This window comes from Dipteris shenzhenensis, chromosome 26 (assembly GCF_047967505.1).
Source record: "Dipteris shenzhenensis isolate YYH24624 ecotype China chromosome 26, Dip_SZ_1.0, whole genome shotgun sequence".
Lineage (NCBI taxonomy): Eukaryota > Viridiplantae > Streptophyta > Polypodiopsida > Gleicheniales > Dipteridaceae > Dipteris > Dipteris shenzhenensis.
In genome coordinates, this window is record NC_141621.1 from 25,941,276 (window position 1) to 25,967,943 (window position 26,668).

Here is a 26,668-nt window from a genome sequence, read left to right on the forward strand (position 1 = left end):
ACAGATTCCGTACAGTTCTGTACTAGCAAATCGTTGCAGGCTGAAGGTGTCCGCTGTTCATCATTTTCTGGATAGAGTTCATTTACAAGTTCAGTTGTGCATTCAGCCATTGTTTGGATTAGCTTTTGGGAGCACATTTGAAGCTTTAGCAGACATTGCAGTTGATCTGCAAGTTTTCGAGAAATTTGGGGCTTTTGCAGGTAGAGTGCAATTTATGCAACATTTGGGGCTTTCAGATCATTTGCCCTCATCTGTATGCAATTTCTCGCAAAATTGGAGCTTTTGCATTTGGGTTGCAATTTTGCAGGTAAAAGAGCATTTTGGAAGTTTGCAAGCAGCTTTGGACTCAGTACGAGTCAATTTGCAGACTTTTGCCACTTTTTGCAGATTCTATTCGCAGATTTTTGGACATTCAGCATAGCATTTTGGTGCATTTTGAGCCTTTGATAGGCTATGACAGTATTGTCACTGTGGGCAGATTTTACTTGTGCATTTGACATCCCAGAAAGGGATTTTGCTTGGTCAGTTTGCTGTGTTTTTTTGAGATTATCTAGTGAAAATGGCTCAGAACAACCCCAATGAGGTGTTCGGAGTTCTCACACAGGAGGATAAGTTGGATGGCACCAACTACTCCTTGTGGAGTTTCATGGTTCACAATATCTTGGTTGGCAGACATCTTTGGGAGTATGTCAATGGAGATGAAGCAAGACCAGATACAGTGGCTACACTTGTCACTTCTACAGCAGGAGGCAGGGGTAGAGGTGCAAATGCAGCACAAGTAGTTGGAGCAGCCGCTCCAAGAGCTCCCACAGTAGCGCAGAAAAGATGGGACTCTAGAGATGCACAAGCTCTTTCAGTGATTTCTCTCTCTGTTAAGAGGTTCATTATACCTCACATTCGGTCATGCAAGACATCAATGGCAGCTTGCAAGCTCTTTCAGTGATTTCTTTCTCTGTCAAGAGGTTCATTATACCTCACATTCGGTCATGCAAGACATCAATGGCAGCTTGGGAGATACTAGAGAGTATGTTTGTAGCAAGAAATGATGCCAGAGTTTCCTTTCTGAAGCGAGAGCTTTCCCATACGCATATGGATGAGGGAGATTCCATGAATTCTCACCTCACAAAGCTTCAAGACTTGAGGGAACAATCGCTGAATATTGATGAAGTCATTCCGGATTCACAAATGATTACCACCACTCTGAATTCTCTTCCTAAGTCCTATCTCGGATTTCACACCTCGCTGAATTTGTCATTGAGGGGGGGCAGCAATCCTCTCTCTTTTCACGAGTTGGTAGGACTTCTGTTGCAAGAGGAGTAGACAAGAAGAAATATGGCAACCCGGGCTGGTGAGCATGCCATGCTTTCCAAGTTCAAGCCCAAGGGGAAAGGGCAGCAAAAGCCACATGCCAATCAGCCCGCACATCAGCATAAAGCTGATTCAAGATAGCCCTCTTATAAGGCAAAGGGTGATGCAGATAAGCAAAAAAAGAAGGGCATTTGTCACTATTGCAAGAAGCAAGGTCATTATATTGGAGAATGCAAGAAGCGCATAGCCAAAGAGAAGAAATGGGATTGGGGAGATGTTGCAGCCAACTTTGTGGAAGAGCACTATGCCGTTCTCTCTTGCACTTCAGATTTTTCAATGAGTAGTTCAAATGCTACAGCCACTAATGATGATGACCCTTATGCTTTTTTGACTTGCAGCTATGATCCTTCAAAGGATGCATGCTCTCTCAGTGTCAATGAGACACTTTATACTTGGTATTTTGACAGTGGTGCTTCAAAGCACATGACTTCCAAGAAGAGTCTTGTTGTATCTCTACATCCTCCACCTACCAAAAAGAAGGTGACTTGTGTAAATAATTCTTCTTATTTAGTGTGTGGAGTGGGAAACATTATTCTCACATCCACTGATGGCACAGATTTCAGAATTTCAGATGTACTCTATGTGCCAGATATCAAGAAGAATTTGCTTTCAGTGTCCTCTCTCAATAGAGGAGGATTTCTAGTTGTTTTTTATGATGATAAGTGCGTAGTCAGAGAGAAGGAAAATGACTATGCTTTGATGTTGTCTGGCACTTTGTATCGGGGTCTTTTTCAGCTTGATTTATATGAAAAAAGATCCAATCTTGCATTATAAGTGAGCAGTGCCACTGCTGCAATGCAAAATACGGAGTTATGGCATGCCAGGTATGGGCACATGAGCTATGGCAGCTTAATGACACTTCAGAGGCATGATATGGTTGATGCATTGCCTCCTTTAGAGTCGCCTCCTCCTCATGCATGTGAAGGTTGCATCCTTGGCATGATGCATAGACTTCCTTTCAAGAAGGATGGTGCAGTGAAAGCTACACGGAAATTACAGCTTATTCACAGTGATGTCTGCGGTCCCACGAGGACACTTGCTTTTGGGGGTTATCTTTATTTTGTTACACTCATAGATGACTTCACCAACTACACTTGGGTCTATGGTCTCAAGGCAAAATCAAAAGTGTTTATGCATTTCAAACACTTTGTGGCTATGGTTGAGAATGAGACAGGACTCAAGGTACAGACACTTCGCACAGATCGAGGGAGAGAGTATATGTCTCATGAATTTGAGGCATTTTTTAAGGAAAAAGGTATCACGCATCAATTTACAGTGAGGCTTACACCTCAACAGAATGGCAAAGCTGAGTGGAAGAATCGCACTGCCATAGAGATGGATAGATGCATGCTTACAAGTAAGAAGTTGCCTCACAGGTTTTGGCTTGAACGCCTCATGTGTGCCAACTATTTGTTGAATCGGGCTCCCACAAAGGCTTTGAAGACAATCACTCCCTATGAGGCATGGCATGGGAGAAAGCCTTCAGTGGATTATTAAAGAGTTTTCGGTTGTGTTGCATATGGCCACGTGCCTGCGAAGTTTCGACACAAGTTGTCAGATAAGGCACTTAAATGCATTTTTGTGGGGTATAGTTCACAGAGCAAAGGCTATCATCTCTACAATCCTGCTTCACGCAAGATTTTTGTTAGTAGAGATGTTAGATTCTCTGAAAATTCAGCACATACACATGCTGAATTTCAGATTCTAGCTTCTTCAGATAATGTGTTTGAGGGGATGCTTCCTATAGCATTTGGTTCCCCAACTGAGGTTCATGCTAAAAATAAAAATTTACAGCCACCTCCTCCCGATCCACATGTCCCAATTCAGCCACCAGTTGATTTTGTACCTCCACAGGGTGTGGATGAAGTTGTCAGGCAAGAGATTCAAGAGATACACGCAGCCAATACAGTCCCGAATTGGTTGCTTCAGACTCTCAGGGAGAGTAGGCTTGAGGCCCCATTGCCTGGCAAAACTCGTAGTGCAGTAAGGCACGCACGGGGGGGCTCTTTCAGTCGAGACCACCCCTCTACATCAAGAAGATGGGGGGGATATTTTGGTCATCATTCTTTATGTAGATGACATGCTGCTCACAAGGTCAAATGAGGATATAATTGCAGATTTCAAAGCTCAGTTGAAAGCTGAATTTGACATGACAGATTTGGGCATGTTAAATTTTTATTTAGGGATCCAGTTTATACAAGACAAGCGTGGCATCATTATGTCTCAATCCAAGTATGTGCAGGAACTCTTGGATAGGTTCAACATGCATGATTGCAAGCCTATTGCCACTCCCATGGAGCCAAGGCTGAAGCTTACTATGTATGATGCAGGTGAATCAATGGATGTCACACTTTACAGCCAGGCTGTTGGATGCCTTACATACTTGTGCAATACCAAGCCCAATATCCAGTATGCAGTATTTCAGGTGAGCAGATATATGCATGCACAGCCCAAAGACAATACATTGGCAGGCTGTAAAACGCATCTTTAGATATTTGCGAGGCACAAAGTCTTTTGGCTTGATGTTTCGCAAGGGGGGTGACTTGCAATGCATGCTTACAGTGATTCACCTGCATCCTCGCTCTCACAACCTGCTCCGCTCCTCTGCTTCCTTCCACTACCCAGAAAACCTTCTACCTTGCCGTCACTTCCCCTCTAGCCATCCTGCTCACAAGCTGTGAGTAGTTGGTCTCTGTCCTAGTGCCCATCAGCTCCCTCGCCTCTGCCTCTGCCTCTACCTCTGCCGTCCCCATCTGCACCTGTTTCGAGCAAGCACATTTGGAATTGTGAAGAGTGTTGTAAGGAGCACTCTCCTTGCACAGGCTGTCAAGTCATGACACAACCTGCTCCGCTCCTCTGCTTCCTTCCACTACCCAGAAAACCTTCTACCTTGCCGTCACTTCCCCTCTAGCCATCCTGCTCACAAGCTGTGAGTAGTTGGTCTCTGTCCTAGTGCCCATCAGCTCCCTCGCCTCTGCCTCTGCCTCTACCTCTGCCGTCCCCATCTGCACCTGTTTCGAGCAAGCACATTTGGAATTGTGAAGAGTGTTGTAAGGAGCACTCTCCTTGCACAGGCTGTCAAGTCATGACACAGTCCTTCGTGTGGAGGACACTACCAACCACCTACAGAGGGTGAGACACTCGGTGCTTCAACAGACGATGTTGGTCCAAAACTTGATATGGGCAAGATCAGATTATACATGGAATACCCATATGAGGGTTGCTTCCCAACAGATTAGGAGGTTGCTCTGCACACGGGATACCCATACGAGGGTTGCTTGGCAGGCAGTAATCCTCCCCCAAGTAGGGGACAGCTAAGCATTATTGATCTGGAGATGCAGGGCAGAGCCCTCCTAGGCAAGCTCATCGTTAGAGGACTCACTCCAAGCACAAAGCCTTGGAAGCTCTTCCTTCAATAGGGCCTTCTTGTATCACACCAATGGTCGCCTCTAACGCAAAGCGCTTGACGAGGGTGTACTAACACCTCTCTACCAGCATCATCCTGTGCACATAAGAATGACCCAATGCACACTGGATTGCAAATGAAAGGAAATGGGTATACGTACACAATGCACATGAGTGGATAGAAGGGCAAGTTGCCAAACTTTCAAACACCCCAAAATCACCACATCCAAGGACGAATTGGTTCCAAGCATCAAAGATGTATTTCAGGCAAGATAGTCCTACTACTAGTGAGAGAGTACTTTAGACTAGCTTGCACCACATACCACACAAGGTCCCTCCAAGTTGGGGTCATGGTTTTGGACCAGTCATTGATAGCGAAAGATCATCTTCTAACTAGTGGTGCACGCAACGTCTTCTCTGACTAGTGGTCCATGCAACCTCTTCTCTAACTAGTGCATGCAACTTCTCTAACTAGTGGTGCATGGAGGGATCCCCATTATTCATTGACTAGAGCAAATGAGGAGGGATCGCACATGTCAATACTACACAACAACAGAGGACTTCACATACTTATGGAGTTTCCCTTCTGTTCCAGGGATCTAGCATTGTTCACTCAATATCAACTCCTTGGAACACATGTCCACTTGGGGGATGGCAACATGGCTCTTAGAGAGAAAGCATGCTTTTAGTTGGAAGACACTCATATGCTAGAATATCCAAGTGCCACACCGGCATCTAGGCAAATGTCCCTTAAGTTTTCCCAGAGTGTTTCTAGAGGTAGTAGCTGATATCACAAGCTAGCATATTTGGGTGCCTTGCAACCTTCTGATGGGAACATAATAGACTCGTGCCAGCTATCATCCTCATCAACATATTGTTGGACATTTCATATACCTTGGCGCCCAATCTAAGTGCAAGCTACAAAGGTCTCCAAGAAAACATCGAGCATCATCAATATTTCTACAAGGTTTGGCCTACATGCATTTCCTACTTTTTCATAGATCAAGGAATCCACAACCCATACAATCCACCATGCTGGCTGTTGGCAATTGCTCTAGGGTTACAATAGGCAATGAGTGAAAACCCAAAGAAGTAGGCTACAAAGCAGATGGTGTCTCTTTCATGTCAACATTCTTGCAGATAGGTGATCCTGTATCAATCTTCGCATCAAAGTATTATATAGAAGGGGGGGAAAAGAAAAACAATGAGCATGCGCACAAGCATAGTTCGTCCGTTGAACCTACTTCACAAAACACAACGAGACTGGCAGATATGCATTTGTAGTCACCACTCACCCTCCAATCGTCACGATCCGTGACATATTCTTTTCCTAAACCTTACACTTAAGGATGGTAGGATGAATAAACGCTTGCAAGAGGGTATGCCCTTTCAACGATTCACTTTTCTATTAGCCACAACCCTTCACAAGAGCTACAGTTCTTCCAAAGAGGACATTTTTATTTAAACATTGTAAAATATCCTCTCATCAAGAGTCGCACCCTTCACAAGAGGTACACCTCTCTTCATACAAACACCCCTTGGAGCACACACCTTTTCATGTGTGGCTCTTCACTCCCTATATAAGAGAGGCCCCATTGTATAGATTAGAGACTTTATACATATATGCAATACAGATATTCTTGTTCTCTACTATCATTACAGTTTTCTTTATGCTTCTCAGCTCAATAATGATATTAGATTACTACGATTTCTTACTTCGGTATCAGAGCAAATCTTGCTCCTACCTATAGGAAATGCGCCTCACCTTCTAGCCTCCACCTAAGATCCACCTTAAGCTAAAAGGTGCTCCATGCATTTGTGCATGGACGAAATGCAAAGAAGTTGTAACAAATTTTTCATCCACTGCCTCACATGATCCCCTATTGGCCTCTCTATTCCATCATGTCACCTAAGCGAAATCAACAAGACATCTACCTTTGTAAGACTAGAATATGTCCATTCATACAAATTTAGATTTTGTGTTGTTCTAAAGACCAAAAATCTACACAGAAAATAAAAGAGAAAATGAAAGAGAAGAAAAAAGAGGTAAACAAAAAGTTTTATAAAAAACAAAAGGAAGACATACTTAGCAAGCAAAGCAACACTTATGTCGTCATCAGTGCCCAATCATAAGCAGCTATACAAGTTTCTAAAGACCCGCGGAGTCTCTTGGGAAAACCCAATGCTTACTGAAATACGTCAAATAAACAAAAGAGAAAGAAAACAAGAAATAAAGAAGAAAGCAAGAAGGTGACTAAGCAAAAATAAACAAGCAAGTTGAGAAACAAAGTCTTTCAAAAAACAGGAATAAAACAGGAGCAAGCCCAAGTCATACAAGAACAGGCCACCCTCATCCAAGAGCTCAGGCGAGACATCACACAGATCAGGGAGGAGGTGACCACCCTGAGGACAGCCCCTAGAGGTACCGCATCGACGACTGTAGAGGCTCAGATCGCCACTATGCAGTCTACCATTGCAAAGACAACCAAGTGGGTAGATGTGGCAAAATGAGGGCCTACAAAGGCAACCGTTTCAGCCACCCTCTTGGAGCAGCAACAAAGGGCCAATAAGGCCCTCAACATCAATGTTCACGGTATTCCACATACAGATAGCATTCTTGCGGACGATGCGATTACCTTTGTGACCACCACCCTGGGGGTCTCAGAGCTGTGACCATGGGGGCCTGGCGAGTAGGGAGGGATCCCAACCGAGAGCAGTCCCTTGTCATACGCTTCCGAGACACCCAGACACGACTGGCAACGCTCCGACGTAGACTGGCCCTGCATGAGCACCTTGTGATATCCATGGGTGAGGACCTAACACCCCTGCAGGTTGAGGAGAGGCATGTTCTCTTACAACAGCGGGATGTGGCCCGCAAGGAGGGAAAGTGGGCTGTAGTCCGAGACAACAGACTTCAGGCAGGCCCCCGTCGAGCACCCACCCACTCTTCCGCATAGGGAGACGGGGTCTACAAGACCCAGGATACCGAGTCCCTTTCATGCACCATCTGGAACTATAATGGTGCCTTATAGTCTGATCCACGGAACTTCTCGAAATCCTTTCCACGACGAGACATAGTCTTTTACACAGAGACACACCAGAGCCCAGAGCGCCCATTGCCGATCGTCAGTGGATACACATGGGAGACGGCATTCAGGGATGAGACAAGGGAGACGGGTGAAGTACGAGGATCTGGAGGAGTGGCGGTCCTACACAGATCTTCTCTCATTGGGGTCATCTCGATCGAGAGAAGGGATGCACACTCTAGATTCATGCGGGTCCGAATCCATGCATAGGGGGCCGTGATCTATTCATATCAGGTTACTACTTCCCACCTTAAACATCTCAATTCGCCAAGCACACTCACTGAGGATCTCTATCGGGCAGTTTCGAGTTTCATCACACCGACTCCATTTTGAGAGTGGGCGAGCTGAGGGGATACTCAGGTAGAGACGCATATGCACATTATGTGATTGACAGGAGGTGGAGCACTTCACAGTAAGCTTCCACGGAGCTTTAGAGGGTTGATAACGACTCTCACAGCTGGAGAATGAACAAGACCAATAACGTTTGAAGAAGTGGGCCCGTTGTTTGCCAGAGCTGCCACCCTGGCCAAAAGGAATGGCTGGCAAACACCCTGGACAGAGGGATCTGCAGAGGCTGATACTGGCCCTAGTACAGACAGGCTGCATCAGCTCTCGGCTCACTGATGATATTAGATTACTAGGGTTTCTTACACCAACCTACCGAGGGCAAAAGGCAGAGATTAATAAATACAAATATGCCATCACCTCTGGTGTCCATCCTGCCACCATGCACATTAGACTAAACTCTTCTACTATTTTTGGCATCTTACATTGGGCCAAAAAGGATAATTCACAAATGCAGATCCCTTGAAGCTCTCTCATCTCCATTAATAAAGCTGCCTTCCTGATTTACACTGCTCCATGCTATCTGAAATTTGGGAACCATCTGATGTGGTTATTGAGCAATTTTTGCTGTCGTGGATAGACCACAACACACACAGCATTGATCTTTCCAGGCTCCACCAAATATCACAAACCCATCCAAATCCACATCTAGCAACTGCCACTGGGTATAAATGTGCTTTAAGATTTTGGCCGATGTGTGCAAGAAACCAAACAAACGAAAATAACAGACATAAATAGGGAAAATGCAAACATAATATAAGAGATGATTTTAACCTTGCAATCTCCATGATACTCATTAATGGAAGAGATAAGAATCGAGACATTGAAAATGATGGCAAAGACACTTGAGAGTTGGGAGCTAATAAACTTTCCAACCAATGTCTCCCCCAAACGCGTGCCACATCCCAGGGTATCCAACTGCATCAAAGAATAAGCATCCATGTATAGTTTCAGTGTAAGTGCCACATTTCAAAAGTATCCACATAAAATTGCAATTCAGGCATCTTCTACAGTTTCAGTGCAGGCATCTAGTCAATTTCCAGTGCAATTTCAAGCATCTTCTACAGTTTCAGTGCAGGCATCTAGTCAGGTTCCAGTGCAAGTGTTCTTGTGTCACAATATATTCTCACTGTGAAAGAAATTACAATAATTACAATGTCACAGTGATGTCTCTTAATTAAGATGCTCACAAGTAGTAAAGGCATGACTCACAAGAATATCTTTGCGCATGGGAAACTAAGAAAGGACTTTCAATCAGCCACAAATTCAAATGACAAACTAGAACATGGGAAGGAATGGGACGAGATACCCATTGCAATTAAGAGCAGTCCGACTGGATCCCTTTACAATAAGAAGCTGCATTCAGCAAGACATTATGCTCGCATATGCACGTATGGGTTGCAACAAAGTTGGGCACATGGAAATTTTAAGTTAAAACTGAAGAAAACATCCATTTGGAAAACTGGACTTTAAAAGGAGGAGAAATTTTTGCGTATACCTGACAGCATTGCAAACTTCCTCCACAGGCAGCATAATGTAAAGGGGTACTGCCTGCCCCTGTTCATGACAGTTGACATATCAATTTGAGTGCCCAAAAAATAGCTTAATTCTTATCATAACATTTTCAATTAGCAACTTGACGTCATTACTTACTGAACCAGCCATTTCCAAACAAATTTTACTTTATAACCAGTAGTATTCCTCAAAAGTGAATGAATTAATTCAGCACAACCTCAGGAAAGGCTTTAGACTAAGTTTCCTGTACATAGATACATATAATCAACGGAAGTACCTATGAGATCAATGGCTGTGCCATAATGGAATGTTGTGGCTGACACATTCGCTAGCAAATCAAGAAGTAGCTGCACACAATCAACATGGCCATTAAGTGCAGCCAAATGGAGGGCTGTGATGCCACCATCTGCTGCCTTGCTGACGAGCTTAGACAGAGCACTGCAGAAAACATAACGATTTGACTGTTATGATGAATACGACTACCAACAATAGCTAGCCTCAGACACAAAAGTACACTAATCGAAGTCTGTCAATGTCAACATAATCTCTGTGTAACAGGCACATTACATTTGATCCGGTTGGACCTTTGAACATGAGTTTTCGCCTCTTTTTGCAAGGGCTGACAATGTACTCCATCGATAAGGTGCACTAGGTATATAGTCAGAAACTAAAAGCCTTATGCAACGAGCATGGCCATTTACTGCCGCAAAGTGGAAAGCTGTCCGACGGTTAAGGTAATCTGCTCTACTGACCTGCAAATGACATCTCAGAACATCAAAAGCTCCCCATTTGCACTGGGAAACTCCGCCAAATCTCAATAGCGCAATCAGATCTCATATAACAGGTAAACATCAATAATACACCATCACCACTGCTAAATTACGGAACCATTCAACTTCTCCCAAGCATCCTACCAAGACCTGTACAGAATCTGAGCCTCCTGCACAATGCCCTCATTTAAAACATGAAGTTACCTTCTACCTTGCAAGTTCCAAGCACCCTGGCAAAAAGATAAATATTGCAATCTGAATGACATTTACATGCAATCTAAAGTAGCCAATAGGCTAATAATCTTTTGCAAATTTTTCATCATTGAAAGGATTGAGAATCTCGCAGTTCCCAACAGAAAAGCTATGAAGTTTGACAAACCAAAGGCAAAAACTCAAAAGGCAGAGAGAAAGGGAGAGGGACTTGGTCAGAAGCCCTGCTAAGGGCATCTTAAGAGACAATGCCTTGACGGTGTAGGAACGTGGAAGTACCGGGGGCATCCAGCTTTGAATATACTTTGGGTTATGACTCTTATAACATTTACTCTTGGTACTTAATGCATAAAAGATCATTATTTGAGCTATGATGTGTGTGTGTGTGTGTGTGTGCGTGTGAGAGAGAGAGAGAGACAGCAATGAAATGTCATGGTTTTTAAAATTAAAGGATGAGGTTCCAAAATTGCAACCACCTTGATGAATGGCAAAGAAACAGTGTCAGGCAACTAATGAAGACAAAACAAGACATCCTTGGTCTACGCAAGGCTGTTCAAGTGCATCATGCCTGCCTATGATACCCTCTTTACAACAGCAATTACCTCCCCTCCCAGTCTTCACTGATCGGAAGCTTTGGAGGTATAATATAGCTTTCCCCGCAAACTTTATGGCAGAGGCAGAGCTAAGAAAAGTATACTGCATCTGGGTATTAGGGTCCGAGCTCGACGGGGTTCTCACCCTCTCCGACGCCCCTTTCCAAGGGACTTGGGCCCGGTCCGTTGCAGAGGACACCGAGGCCGCACGATTCTCAAGCTGGGCTCTTTCCGGTTCGCTCGCTGCTACTAGGGAAATCCTCATTAGTTTCTTTTCCTCCCCTTAGTGATATGCTTAAACTCGGCGGGTAGCCTTGCTTGATCTAAGGTCCATGTTCCAATACGGGGGGAGCTTGTCGGCACCCCCCGCGAGCCCGATCTCGGCACGTGCACCTTCGGGCGATTCATCCACAAACTACCGCCCCGTGAGGGGACGGCCCACCCTTGCGACGCCTCGCCACTCGGTGCCACCGATCCATTTCAGCCAACCGCACCACCCCGGAGGGGCATCACGGACGGCCAGCTCCGCCGCTTGGGCCCCCTCGAAGAGGAGGGGTGAGAAGCGTGGTTGTGGTGAGGACGCTCAGACAAGCATGCCCTTGGACAAGCCGCGGGTGCAAGTTGCGTTCAAAGACTCGACGATTCGCTGCAATTCACACTACGTATCGCATTTCGCTGCGTTCTTCATCGTTGCAAGAGCCAAGATATCCGTTGCTGAGAGTCGTTTTTACTTGTGTTACATCCTCCACGAGGGAGGGAGATCAGACCGTTGCATTTCTTCGGTGCCTCGCACCCCCCGTGAGGGGACGGAAGGTTTATCATGCGGCCCCGTGCCGAGGCACGGAGGAGAGGGGCTGCCCGCGCAACGGACGGGGGAAGATTCCGCCCCCGCTTCGATGGGCTGCCCCGACTCGATGCCACGCCCACTTTTGCCCGGCTCTGATGGGGAGTGTGGCACCGACAGCCGTGCCTCCGAGCGCAGCCCCTCGACGTTACGTCCACGGTTCACGGTGTTTCTCACGGATGTGTGTCAATGATCCTTCCGCAGGTTCACCTACGGAAACCTTGACAATACAAAGGCACCAAACCAGTAAGGCAAGCTCACCTCCAACCATACATTTGCTATTTTAGAACCAACCCCGAGCCTGAGATCTAGATGACTGTGGAAGTTAATTAGATTAAGGTCAAGCTATGTGTTTCTCCTTCCACCAAACTATTATTCCTAAGCAAACAAGTCCATGTCCCTAGACAACCCGGTTACTGCTTGTATTTATAACCTTGACCTTGCTATTCTTTAGCATCTGGCAAAATGGCATGCTAGGAAGTTTGATGTTGTGGACTCAGCTGTGACCTGCCTCAATGTGAAAGGGCTCTCTCCATTGTAGTCTTTGCTTACTCGCATCAGTCCAAACTGTCTGACTTGGTGTACATATGTAATAACCTAGAATAAAGTGTTCGCGTGGGCCAATGTCACTGCAAACTTTGCTAGGATGATATCATGTGGGGTACATCGATTTCCCCAAATCATGCGAAATAGCATAATAACAAGTAGTCTCTTAAATCAGGTCCACTCATCCTCCCGAATATCTATCGCCCAAAAAGCACCCACATAAAAAATCTATGGTCGAACTAGAGCGTCAAGAGGAGTGACTTCATGTCCACATGCTAGAAGTGTACCTGGAAACACTCTCCATCTAGTCTTAGCAAAAAAGCAAGCCCTCTTGTTTATCATGCTTGAATTGTCGATTTCACGATATACTTAATCATGTGAAAATGCACCCAAGTATACGTAAGGCGTGACTATCTCCACCGGCTCCTTTGTAAGTGTGCCAATCGATCCTATCTCTAGATCTTGGGAGTTTGCCAATACACTCCCAAGTGTTTACGCCAATAGCAGCCTCTTGTATGGGAATATGCATCTCTGGGACCATGAAGGCCTCCCTTTGTTTTCAAAATCTAGCCTCCTCTATGATGGCCTGGTGAGGAGCAATCCCATCTAAAACTTGCTTGTCTTGTCCCTTGCTCTCAATTTGCATGCTAATGTATATCTCAAGAGCTGACCCATATATGTTGGCCATCAGATGGCCAAACATAGTTCAGTGATTGCTAGCATCCCTGAGATCCGCTACCTTGTGAATCGGTCTGATGGTGTTGGTATGGCCTGGTGAGGAGCAATCTCATCTAAAACCTGCTTGTCCTGTCCCTTGCTCTCAGTTTGCATGCTAATGTATATCTCAAGAGCTGACCCATATATGTTGGCCGTCAGATGGCCAAACATAGTTCAGTGGTTGCTAGCATCCCTGAGATCCGCTACCTTGTGAATCGGTCTGATGGTGTTGGTAGTCCAAGAGGTTGGAGGGCTTGTGCAAAAAGCTTCATTGAATAGCTTGGCTAGGATTGGCACAAGTACCTCCCACTCAAGGGTTTGGAATTCTCCTTGGAGACCCTCTTGATCGTTTGCTTTGCCATTTTACAACCTTTGATCGCTTTGTTTAGATAGGTTGTGGACATGTGGTAGGGCAAGGGATTTCCTCTTGGTCAGGCATGGGTTGGTTAGGAACATCGTAGAGTGTCTCCGTGTAAGCTTTTCAAAGGTTGTGGTCCTTGATAGAACATGGTGATCTCTTCTCCAACAGCTTCATCCAAAATTATTTGGAATTATTGCTATAAAGGACACTTAAGAGCTCTTGTTCATGGCAAGCACATCACGGGTGGTCCACCTTTCAAATGGACATGAAATCTTCATTTTTGAACAGATACTTAGAGGAGTGGGCACCATACGCATACGTCATACGAGTATGGAAGTATGATTGGAGTATGGTTCAGCCCCTAGGATTGAAACATACGTGACCCTAATTTTACTAAAAAACATTTAGAAAGATATACATTGTACACATTACATTGACATAGAGCTACAAACTTTCTCCAGAAACTAGAGTCATTTGGAATCTCGATTTTGATGCATAGTGTCAATGATAGATCAATACTACACCAAACATCATGATCAAAGGAGGTAGGGAGTAGAAACTTGGAAGTAGGTACTACACCAAAACATCAAAGGCAAAACATCATAGAAGAAAAGGCTGCCACAGCCCGGAAATAAAGCTGAAAATTGAAATGCATCACGATTCACAACCGATGAGGCTCAAGCCTCAAGCTGCAGCCTGCATCCTCATCCTCATCCTCATCCTCATTCTCTTGCTCATCCTCATCCTCATCATCATCCTCATCATCATCATCATCATCATCAGTGCCATCCTCCTCCTCATCCTTCTCCTTCTCGAGACCATCCTTGAGGCCAACCACAGCCAAAGTTGGCCAATAGTGTACGGAGTACGGATTAGCAAAATGTATCGATTAGAATAGTGCTAAAAATGTGTTTTCCAAGGTTTTGGCCAAGTACAAAATCGATCCCCCCTCCCTAACAAAACAACCCCCCCAAGCCCCCCCCCCCCCCCCCCCACACACAACAAAAAAAACCAAACCACACCCAAAACCCCGAAAAAAGAAAAAGAAAAACTCGTAAGGAAAGCCGTACAGACGTCCGTCCGTGCGGCCGTACGGAACACGTACAGAAAAAATGTCCGTACGCATACCGATGCAACTATGCCCGTAGTAAAACACTTCCATTCGTATGAAAAAAACTATGACTACGGGATCAAACTTCTTAACTTGTGTGTACTTCACAATCATAGATGTATGTGCAAGCTAATAAATAGACAGTGCATCCAAGACAAATATAGAAGACACGATGATATATGTCCATCCATTCAAAACCGCACACAATACAAAAACAAACCGTGGTCCTCCGATCTTACATTCACTATGAGCATGGAGGATGAGGACTGTCATGTGCACGGATTGGTATCTGACTTGTACTGGATACACAAGACTAGCTCAGGTAGCCTTGGGAGGCTTAGGGCTAGGCAGGCTTGATTCTTGGTTTGAGTGGCAAGGGTATGAACCAATTAGAGGTCTTCGCTATTTTTGGCGCTTGGGGCCCGAGTCTATATAAGGGGCCCAGAGGTTCAGTTCTCAGAGAGCCGATGGGAGCAAGTCTCGTTTCTAGGTGCTAGGTTTGATCCTGGATTGAGTCGCGGACGCGCGCATGCATCATAGCGTAACCCAAGGCCCAGCAGCAAATCCCAGGCTTCACAGCGCCACCTGGTGGTATGGGACACCATGCTGGTTGGGAGTTCGTGCCAGTAGCTCAACCCGTGGCTCAGAGGGGACAGCTCCTGGTTCAGGATCGCATCCCGTAGATGTCAAGGTTGGGTGGTGAGCAGCCTGCTCAGACGGCTCAAGTCGTTGCCTCTCCACGCTCACGGCTCTACTCTCCACACCCACCCCCCCATAAACCCTCGCCTTGTAGTTGCCGCCACGCGTCACCACCCTGATGATGCTGCTGCTGCTGCCACGCCTGCATCGCCTTACTGTTGATGTTCACTGTGCCTATGGGGCCTTGCTGCCACCGGGCCTCCGCTAGGCCGGATGCCTAGCTGCACGCATCTACGCTAGGGCTCCCAGACCCCCTCCGTGAGCTGCTAGTCTGCACCAGGGGCCCCAGCCCCCCCGCGAGCTGCGCCAGGGGCTCCAGACCCCCCTCCATGAGCTGCTATCTCTGCCAGGGGCTCCAAGCCCCACCGTGAGCCCTATTGCCTGCGCCAGGGCCTCCAGACCCCACGTTTGGTGTGTTCTTGTGTTTGCTTGCAGGTCAGAGGTTTCAGGAGTGCTAGGGTCGTGACAGTTGGTATCAGAGCCAACTCCTGAGGGAAGTGGTACTCGATTGAGATAGAAGCAAGGAGAGAGAGAGTAAGAAGGGCAATTTCGTTGCAAGATGTGATGGGCTGGGGTGTAGTTAGGAGGAGGTAGTGAGGTCTCAGTAGAGGAGTGCGAAGGGAGTCGTGAGAGAGCGTAGGACTGAGGCAAACCAAGGGGGATCCCTCGTGCAGCTAGTTGCTCAGGAGACGTGATGACAGGTAGAAGAGAAGCGCAGGAAGGTACACAGCAGGATAGGGCCAGATTGCGATCTAGGCTGGGTGCTTTCCCGAGGGGCCTCGGGGCTTTAAAAAGCACCATCTTTCCAAGATTGGAGGATGGGCTTTTGAAAAGTAGGGCTTTTCTAAAAGCCTACTCACCCATTTATTGAATTCGGCCACTTTGCCTTCTGCCCTAGCCTGTGGACTACGCATGCTCCAAGCCCCTCAATGTCCTCGTTCGGGAGCCAGATACACTATACAGCCTGCTATAGAAATCCGTACGGACAGCCAAGAGCGAGAGTCCTGGGTCCAGGAATCCGAACTAATCGTCAGCTCAGCCCAACCTACCTTCTTCATCGGCCATACTTTCCCTTCTTCCGTCATTTCCTCACCGGCCAGCTTTCACTTCGTCTCTACCTCCTAGCTTCAAGGCCACCTGATTGTTTCTCTTCTCTAGCCTAACTTCTTTTTCACATCAGATTTCAGTCATGGCTGAATCTGTAGACCCCGGGCTTGCGATGGGAGACCAGAATATGAACTGCCATGCGGATGATAACCAGGGTCTCTACGATGATTTGATTACGAAGACGGCCTTCAGTGAATTCACCACTGCTCTCGATGAAAAGTTCGAGCGAGTTAATACGAATCAGACGGGGTTGACACAGCAACTCCAAGGGATTCAAACTTCACTCTCACTTTTGACTAGCACTATTCAGGCGCTCATGCATGTGGATGCTTTGGCTTCATTGTTAGGTCCGAATATCACTCCAGATCCTTTTCCCGGAGATCAAAAGTCTCGTACCAAGGAGGTGGTTGACACTTGGTTGCACAAGTGGCAAGTACACTTCCAATTTCACCCTTACCCAGATGACAAGAAGATGCAGCTGGCAGCAGGGTATATGTCAGGGAAGGCTTTATTGTGGTGGAAGGAACTCCGACCCAAGCCTGCAACATGGATAGAATTCGAAGAGGTCTTCAAGAAAGAGTTTCTGAAGGAAAGATTACAATATCGTAGGCAAGCTCAAAGCCCTCGATATGTCCAAGCTGTTGGGGTAAAGGCACTGGCCACCCTATGTAAATAGTACTTTATGTTGTACTTTAGAGTAGGACACTTAAGTACACTAAGTACACATTTGTACTTAGATGTACTTAAGGGTTACTACCTTATCCATAATATATATATGTGTGTACTTGGGGAGGTACCACTCACTCATTGTGATTATCCCCACTATTGTGTGTGCAGTGTGTCTCCTTCACTCCCTACTCCAAATCCCTCTCCCTCTCAATCTCTCAACTGGTATCAGAGCCAACGGGCTCTCTCTCCCTCCGCCTCCACTCCCATCTCTCCCTAGCCTACTCCTTCCGTACGGACAGGTCCGTACGGCAAGACGTCGTCCGTACAACCGTACGGACGGATCGCGCAAGGCAGGGCTGCAGGTCGCAGGCGGCGCAAGGCGAGGCTGCAAAGCTGCAAGGCGCGGCGCAAGGCGGGCTGCAAAGGCGCAAGGCGGGCGCAGGCTGCAAGGCGGGCTGCAAGGGCGCAAGGCGTGGGCTGCAGGCCAGGGCTTCAAGGCGCGAGAGCGGGCTGCAAAGGCGCAGCTGCAAGGGCTTCAAGGCGCGAGATCGGGCTGCAAAGGCGCAGCTGCAAGGGCTTCAAGGCGCGAGAGCGGGCTGCAAAGGCGCAGCTGCAAGGGCTGCAAGGGTGCAAGCGCGCAGGCTGCAAGGTCGAGGGCGCGGGCGCCGTACGGACACATCCGTACGGCCGTACGTCGTCCGTACAGCCGTACGGACGGGCGAGGCTGCAAAACTGCAAGTAAGCAGCAACAGAAGGCTTCGTCGACCCCCCCCCTCTCCTCTCTCCCCTTTTCTCTCGAAATCTGGAACATCCATCAAGGAAAATTTCTTCACTGTTCATCTGTTTTCCACGGGAAAACACCTCTTTCCCATTGGCATTTGAGCCAGGTGTTCTACTTGGGGCAGGGCTTTCACTCGCACTGAGGCTTAGCTTATGCCGCAAACAGTGTCGAGACAGGTCTATCACTTAGCCAGTGATTGTATGTCAGTGGTGGCACTGATTGTATGCATTGGACAGATCTGTACTTGATACTTGCAGTGTATGCCTTGTTGAATGCAACTCAATGGATTTGCAGTCAAACGCCTTGTGAGCAGTAGCAGTTGATGCCATTTACTGTGTTAATGCACGGAATGTGCTGTCAATTCAAGGGGCTTTTGATGCTATTATGCTTGGGACAAATGCTTTAGCTTGTTGCTGAAAGTACAATCACTTTTGGTACAGATTTGGTCGATTTTGACCAAGTTTGACTTTAGTCAAATTTGGGGCTTTTGTAGCCTGACCGGCAATCTGTCAAGTGGGAGCACTCTACATGCATCAGGCTATCTCGTGGAGCACTACTATGCTTTGAAAGTGCAAATTTGACTTACAGTGTTTTTTGGTCAAAGGTCAATCTTTTTAATTGGAGGTCAAATCTCTGATTTTCTTCATGCATTCAAAGGGCTTTTGAGCAATCTCACTTCCAAACTGTGAATTCAGTTGGGGGGGGAAGTTTCTGGAGCATATGGAGGTCTAAAATCAGAGATCTTCATCCACAATCAGAGATTCACTGTTTTTTTGACAGTCCGGGACTGTCACACAGCAAGTTTGACCAGATTTGACTGTCAAAAAGAGTCAAAAAGTACTGCTATCTTTTAAGAAAACAGTTCTGGGATTTTTCTGGAGCACTTTGAAGCAGCTGTACCGCACTTTGAAGCAGCTGTACCAGCAGACCAGACAACAACAGCTTGCTGTACTGTTTCTGCAGCAAGTGGGAGAAAGACTTTCAGTTGGTTTTATGCCACTGAAACAGTACCAAGTTCATTTTCTGATCGTACTTCCGCTGCGGGGGCATTTTCTTGGAGTAACTAGTGCTTAATTGCACGACTACAGGGAGTCAAACTCTATTTTCTTTACCATGAGTTCCAGCAGCGACGTGTCGTCCTTGTTCCAGATAAAGAAGCTCGAAGGAGCTAAAAACTACGACATATGGAGGACACAGTGCTACAATGTGTTGATGCAGAAGGACCAGTACAAACCTATAAAGGAGAAGGGTGTTAAGCCCTCCAACATTACTGATGAGCAGTGGGAGAAGATGGACGGCTTGGCCAGGTCGACCATTATGCTTACAGTTGTTGATTCACTGGTTGTAGGCATCAGGGATGAACCTACTGCGTGGAAAATGTGGCAACGCCTTGAGGATACTTATGCCAAGAAAAGTGCCACGGGAAAAGCTTACTGGCTAAAAAAGCTTGTTGGTCTTCAAATGAAGGAGGGGACAGCTATGTCCACTCATATTATTGAGTTTAACAGCATATTCAGCCAGGTGATCAACCAGGGGTTGAAGCTCGATGATGAGCTGAAAGCTACACTCATCTTATGTTCTCTACCTGAGTCATGGGACACATTCAGGACTTCTACCAGCAACTCAAATGTCATTCTGTTATTTGCAGATGTGGAGAGTGCTCTTCTACAGGAAGAGATGAACAGAAAGAACAATGCTATTGGGAAGTCAAATGCTTTGAATGCACGCAGCAGGTCCAAAACACGTGGAAAAGACAGAGAAAGAGAGAGGAGCAAGTCCCGCTCTAAAAGTGATCTTGTCTGCAATTATTGTGCCAAGAAGGGACATATTGAGAAAAAGTGTTTTCAAAAGAAGAATGACCAGAGAGCCAAAGAAGGCAAGGCTCAAGGCAAGTCTAAGGGCAAAGAAAAAGAGGAGCTGAATGTTACTTATGTTAGTGACAGTGACAGTGGACGTGAGATATGTTTCACCTCTTCACTGGAGGCTCATACACTTCATGCTGGTGATGGATCGGATATGTTTTCCTGGATTATAGATTCAGGTGCTTCCTTTCATGTGACATCCTACAGAGATCTGTTTGTTAGATATGCAAGAGGGCAGAAGGGAGTTGTCTTTCTTGGTGATAACCATGCATGTTCTATCATTGGTATAGGTGATGTCAGGCTTGTTCTTGAAAATGGCCAGCAGTTAATGCTTAAAGGGGTCAGGCATGTTCCTGAGGTGAAGAAGAACTTGATTTCCACAGGGTTGTTGGATGATGATGGTTATCTTACCACCTTTGGTAATCAGAAATGGAAAATCAGCAAAGGGGCAATGGCTATTGCCAGGGGTCCTAAGGTTGATACTTTGTACTCACTTCATGCTGGACATTGTCCGCATTCTGATGTAAATGCCACCGAGCTGCCAAAGATTTCATTGTGGCATAGCCGGCTTGGCCATATGAGTATTAAGGGAATGGAGCAATTGGCTCATTTTGGTTACTTGCCTAGTCTAAAATATTCAGATTTACAGAAATGTGAATTTTGTCTCTACGGTCGTCAAGTACAAATACCTCATAAGAGAAGGTCAGATCAGAAATTACAGCTCTTGGAGCTAGTACATACAGATGTGTGTGAGATGCCTACACTCTCTTTAGGAGGTTCAAAGTACATACTGTCATTCATAGATGACGCCACCCGCAAAGTGTGGGTTTACACTCTCAGGAAGAAGAGTGATACTTTCAAGGCTTTCACTAAGTTTATTGCACTGGTCGAAAATGAGACAGGCAAAAAACTGAAAGCCTTACGATCTGACAATGGTGGAGAGTATTTGTCCAAAGAATTTCAAGAATTCTGTGAGGCAAAGGGTATTCAAAGGGTGTTGTCTGCACCATATGATCCTCCACAGAATGGTACAGCTGAAAAAATGTTCAGGACCATTCAAGAGAAAGTCAGATCCATGTTGTCACATGCTGCATTGCCCCACACATTTTGGGCTGAAGCTGTAAAGACAGCTGTGCACCTTATTAACAGGTCACCAAACAAGAGACTATGTGGTGGTGTGCCTGAACAGGCATGGACGGGCAAGCCTCCGTCTTACAAACACCTACGGGTCTTTGGTTGTGTCGCGTATGTGCATGTACGCAGGGAGGACAGAACTAAACTGGATCCAAAGTCTCTCAAATGCATATTCCTAGGTTACGGTGACAAAGGTGAGATGGGCTACAGGATTTGGGATCCCAAGAACAGAAAACTTATACGCAGCAATGATGTCGTGTTTGATGAAACCATCATGTTCAAGGAACCTGTTGTACAGCAGGAACCTTTAAAAGTAACTATTGATGATGACAGGCATCATGGGCAACACAGACAGGCTGTAAATCAGCCACAACAGCAGCATAATCAGCCATTAAATGATGCTGCAGCAGATCCTAATGGACAGCCAGTTATGGCAGAAAACATCCCAATGGATGAGGCACAGTTAGGTGATCTTCCTGACATGCAAATGCAGCCAGGAATCATGGAACAGCCACCTTATCTGGGTGATGAACAGGCTGGACAGCCAGCTCAAGATGATGGTCTTTGGGTTAGAAGGTCAACCAGACAGACGCGGCAGCCAGAAAGATTTGTTCCAGGCATTGATTATTTGATGCTCACTGATTGTGGAGAGCCTTCATGCTACAGAGAGGCTAGGCAGAGGGCAGACAAGGTTCAATGGGATCTTGCTATGAAGTCTGAAATGGACAGTCTTCACAAGAATGGCACTTGGGAATTGGTACCCTTGCCTACTGGTAAGAAGGTACTGCCATGCAAATGGGTTTATAGACTTAAAGTCACACCTGGTGAAAAGCCAAGGCATAAAGCCAAACTGGTTGCCAAAGGGTTCAAGCAGGAATATGGTGTTGACTTTGAGGAGATATTCTCTCCCGTTGTCAAGATGACAACACTCAGAACTGTATTAGCATTGGTTGCACATGCAGATATGGATTTGGTCCAAATGGATGTCAAAACAGCATTTCTTCATGGTGATTTACATGAGGAAATTTTTATGCAGCAGCCAGAGGGTTTTACAGTGAAGGGCAAAGAGAAGCTTGTATGCAGACTGAAGAAAAGTCTTTATGGTCTAAAGCAGGCACCCAGGGAATGGTATCATAAGTTTGATACATTCATGCGAACCCAGGGTTACAGGAGAAGTGACATTGATCACTGCTTGTATACCAAGAAAGCTTCAGATGGCAGTTTACTTATCCTCATTTTGTATGTGGATGACATGTTAATTGCTGGAAAATCTCATAAGGAGATGAATGCCTTGAAAAAGAGATTGCACCAGACCTTTGATATGAAGGATCTTGGTGATGCCAACCATATATTGGGTATGCGGATACTTCGGGATAGGGAAAAGCGGTTGCTATACTTGTCTCAGAAGGAATACATTGGCAAGGTCTTGCAGAGATTTCACATGGAGGGGGGGAAGAGTATTGGTACTCCATTACCTCCTTATGTGAAAATCAGTGCTTTGGACAGCCCTCAGACAGATGCTGAGAGAGCTGAGATGTCAAAGATTCCGTATGCATCAGCGTGTGGTAGTCTCATGTATGCTATGGTTGCAACCAGGCCCGATATTGCGTTTGCAGTGGGAGTGGTTAGCAGATACATGGCTAAACCTGGCAAGAAGCATTGGAATGCAGTGAAAGGTGTCATGAGATACCTGAAGGGTACACAGGACTTGTGTATATGTTTCGGCAGTCAAGATGCAAAAGTGCAGGGTTATACAGACTCTGATTATGCCGGTCACCCTGATACCCGGAAGTCTACTACCGGCTATGTTTTCACTTTCACTGGAGGTGCAGTGTCGTGGGTATCTAGAATGCAGCAATGCGTTGCATTGTCTACCACAGAAGCAGAATACATTGCAGCCACTGAGGCATGCAAGGAGGCTATATGGCTATCTCGGTTAGTGGCAGATTTGGGTTATCCATTGGAGATTCCATTGTTGCATTGTGACAGTCAGAGTGCCATACAGTTGGCACGTAATCCTGTCTTTCATGCAAAGACGAAGCACATAGATGTGAAATATCACTTTATCAGGGAGGTGCTTGAAAACAAGCAAATTAAGCTTGTTAAGGTGCATACAGATGACAATCCGGCAGATCTGTTAACCAAAGGGTTAGCTGCAGAGAGGTTTGCACACTGCAGATCTCTTATGGGTATTGGTTGAAGTCAATATTCTCTCTCTCCTTGAGGGCACACTGCCTTTAAGTGGGAGGTTGTTGGGGTAAAGGCACTGGCCACCCTATGTAAATAGTACTTTATGTTGTACTTTAGAGTAGGACACTTAAGTACACTAAGTACACATTTGTACTTAGATGTACTTAAGGGTTACTACCTTATCCATAATATATATATGTGTGTACTTGGGGAGGTACCACTCACTCATTGTGATTATCCCCACTATTGTGTGTGCAGTGTGTCTCCTTCACTCCCTACTCCAAATCCCTCTCCCTCTCAATCTCTCACAAGCTGAATTTGACTTTTGAGGTTTACCTTCAAAGGTTTTGGGATTTGCAGACCAGAGCTACAAAGATGGATCCAGTGACCTTGTTAGGTTTCTTTGTGGATGGTTTGCTTGACTCGTACAAGCTACAGATCAAGAACAACAAGTGTACCACTTTGCAAGAGGCCATGAATTATGCGTGCATCTATGATGATACCATGGCCAGCGCAAAGGGAACCACCGTTGCCGATACGAGTGGGAAGAACAAGAGGAAGTTCTTCTAGTCTACCACTGGTACCGAGGAGTCGAAGTCTATAGACAACGCCTCCAAGAAAAACTTGACTCGGATGAAGAATGGTCGTACCCGTTTCCTCTACACATTGAAGTTAAAGAAAGAAGGATGTTACTTCGTATGTGAGGAGCGGAGCCATACTAGGAATGATTGTCCTAAGCGCAAGAATCAGATGCAAGCGCCGGGACTGAAGCTCCATGCGGATCCAAGTACAAAAGCTAAGGGAGCTTTGATGACAGGTATTTTTGTAAATGACATTACCTGCCCACTTTCTTGTAATTGCACTTTTAATAATTCGTTATTTGGTTCCCATTATCTTTTCTGAGTTTATGGAGAAGTAAGGGACCAAAGAGTTCACATTCTCTTTGACCCAAGCAGCTCTCACAATTTTGCTAATTACAAACTTGTGCAGAGGATGGGGTTGTCCACGATACCTAGCCATCACACCTACGAGGTGCAGCTTCCAGCTAGGAAGCAGTTTTGGGATCGCAAGATGGAAGCACTTTCTATCCGGATTCAAGACTACACAGCTGCTCTTATGTGCTATGTCATGCACTTGGAACATGTGGACTTGTTAATCGAAATAGAGTGGTTTAAAACCCACGATATTCAGATTGGATGGAAAGAGCATACACTCTTTTTTTTGGATAAGGACACCCAATTTTGTATTCAGAGTGATAATATTCCCTCTTCTCAGGGACCTATTGTATCTGGGATGCAGCTTCGGACTATAATAAACACTTCTCATTATAATGTGTATCAGTGTGTTTTAATTCCGCTTATTTCATTTGTTGTCTCTGTTTATAACAAAAATGATTTAAGCATGTTTGAACACTGTGAATTAAGAACGTTGTTGGATAATTTCATGGATGTATTCCTTGCTCAACTACCGGAAGGTTTACCTCCAAAACGGGCAGTAGACCATCGCATAGATTTAGTACCAGGGGCTCAATCTATTAGTGTTCCACCTTATACGATGAGCCAGCTTGAGGAGGATGAGTTAGCTTCACAGCTACAAGATTATCTGAATATGGGCTATATTCGCCCAAGTAAATCACCTTGGGGAGCACCTATCCTCTTAAGAAAGAAGAAAGATAGTTTGTGGAGAATGTATATAGATTATAAACGATTGAATAAAGTGACAATTAAGAATCGATACCCTCTTCCTCATTCCGATGATTTGATAGACCGTTTGACCGGAGCGAAGTATTTCACTAAGATTGATTTGCGTACGGGTTATCACTAAGTCCTTATCGCTGCTAAACACATAGATCGAACCGCATTCCGAACTAGGTATCGCCACTACGAGTTTCTCGTATTGCCTTTTGGTTTGACCAATGCTCTTGCTACCTTCCAGCAAATGATAAACGATTTGTTCCGAAGATTTTCTGAGCAAATTTGTTGTCGTGTTCTTAGATGACATCTTGGTATATAGCCGAACGCTAGAGAATCACATTGGACACCTCCGGATTGTCTTAGTTATACTAAGACATCATAAGCTCTATGCTAAGATGAGTAAATGTGACTTCTTTATGGAGGAGATCATTTACTTAGGACACAAGATTTCTTCTGAAGGTATTAGCATTGATCTAGATCGTATCCAGAAGGTTTTAGAATGGCCTATCCCTCAGACTGTGAAACAACTTCGCTCTTTTCTAGGATTCACGGTTTTCTACGAAAGTCTATGCGTGATTATTCACACATCACGGCACCCCTGACCAACATATTGAAAGGTCGTGGAGGCAGGTCTACCCTGCCGATCTCTTGGAATGATGCATTGAACAAGGCTTTTGAAACCTTGAAGTTAACTATCAAGGAAGCACCCGTTCTTGCATTACCTAATCCTACCTAGCCTTATGTTTTAGAGGCCAATGCGAGTGATTTTGCGATTGGGGCAGCTCTATTCCAAGAGGGCACACTTGTAGCTTTTGAGAGTAAAAAGCTAGACGATACCCAATTTCGTTGGCCCACACTAGAAAAAGAACTTTATGCAGTTGTGTATGCTCTGAAGGTTTGGAGACACTACTTGTATGGTTCGAAGTTTCCTGTATTGACAAATCATCAATCAATCAAGTATGTGTGTGATGGGTCTGAATTGAGGGGAAGAAAGGCTAGATAGGCAAAGTTAATGCAAGATTTTGATTTTGAAATACATTATCGAAAGGGTTTGATGAATAGTGTGGCGGATGCCTTAAGTCGAGTCAAGTTTGTAAATGCTATGTCATTTACGAAAATATCCTCAAACCTATTTCAATCCTTGAGAGGGCTTTGCACAACTGATAGTCATTTCAGTTCTTATTGGCAAAAAGTCCAGGATGGGAGCTAGGTGGTTGACCAGGACTAAGGGATTGCGGAACAGCTTGCTGTTCCGCAATGGAAAGATATGTGTGCCAGATGTTTCGGATCTTTGATCCAATATTCTCTGGGAGTGTCATGATGCTCCTAGTGCTGGACATCTAGGTATACATCGGACTCTGTCTCTTGTGAAGCATACCTTTTATTGGCCTAAGATGCGTGCATTTATTGAAAACTATGTGGTAGGTTGCCAGGTTGTCAAGTTACTAAGGTAGAATGCCTTAGAAGCGCAGGTTTATTACAGCCATTGCAAATCCCGAGTAATAAATGGGAAAGTATTTCCATGGATTTTATTACTGGTTTGCCTAGAACTGAGAAGGGTCATGACTCCATTTGGGTCATAGCGGACCATCTGACAAAAATGGCTAGATTCTTACCTACTAGAACAACCATCTCAGCTGTTCAGCTAGCTCATGAGTTTG

The 26,668-nt window shown here is 45.5% G+C and overlaps 1 protein-coding gene and 1 non-coding gene across 2 annotated transcripts in view; both read right to left on the reverse strand.

Moving 5' to 3' along the window:
* LOC147884885 (E3 ubiquitin-protein ligase XBAT33-like) overlaps positions 1-26,668 on the reverse strand; it is a 35,351-nt gene that overhangs the window by 3,754 nt on the left and 4,929 nt on the right. Inside the window, exons 4-8 of the mRNA XM_087397474.1 lie at positions 10,287-10,471; positions 9,997-10,157; positions 9,703-9,761; positions 9,514-9,560; positions 8,979-9,122 (exon numbers count right to left, since the gene is read on the reverse strand). Coding sequence (XP_087253600.1) covers positions 8,979-9,122; positions 9,514-9,560; positions 9,703-9,761; positions 9,997-10,157; positions 10,287-10,471 — 596 coding nt within the window. The remainder of the gene's footprint in view (positions 1-8,978; positions 9,123-9,513; positions 9,561-9,702; positions 9,762-9,996; positions 10,158-10,286; positions 10,472-26,668) is intronic.
* LOC147884886 (5.8S ribosomal RNA) lies at positions 11,870-12,015 on the reverse strand. The gene has a single exon (XR_015543594.1). It is a non-coding gene; the product is annotated as a 5.8S ribosomal RNA (ribosomal RNA).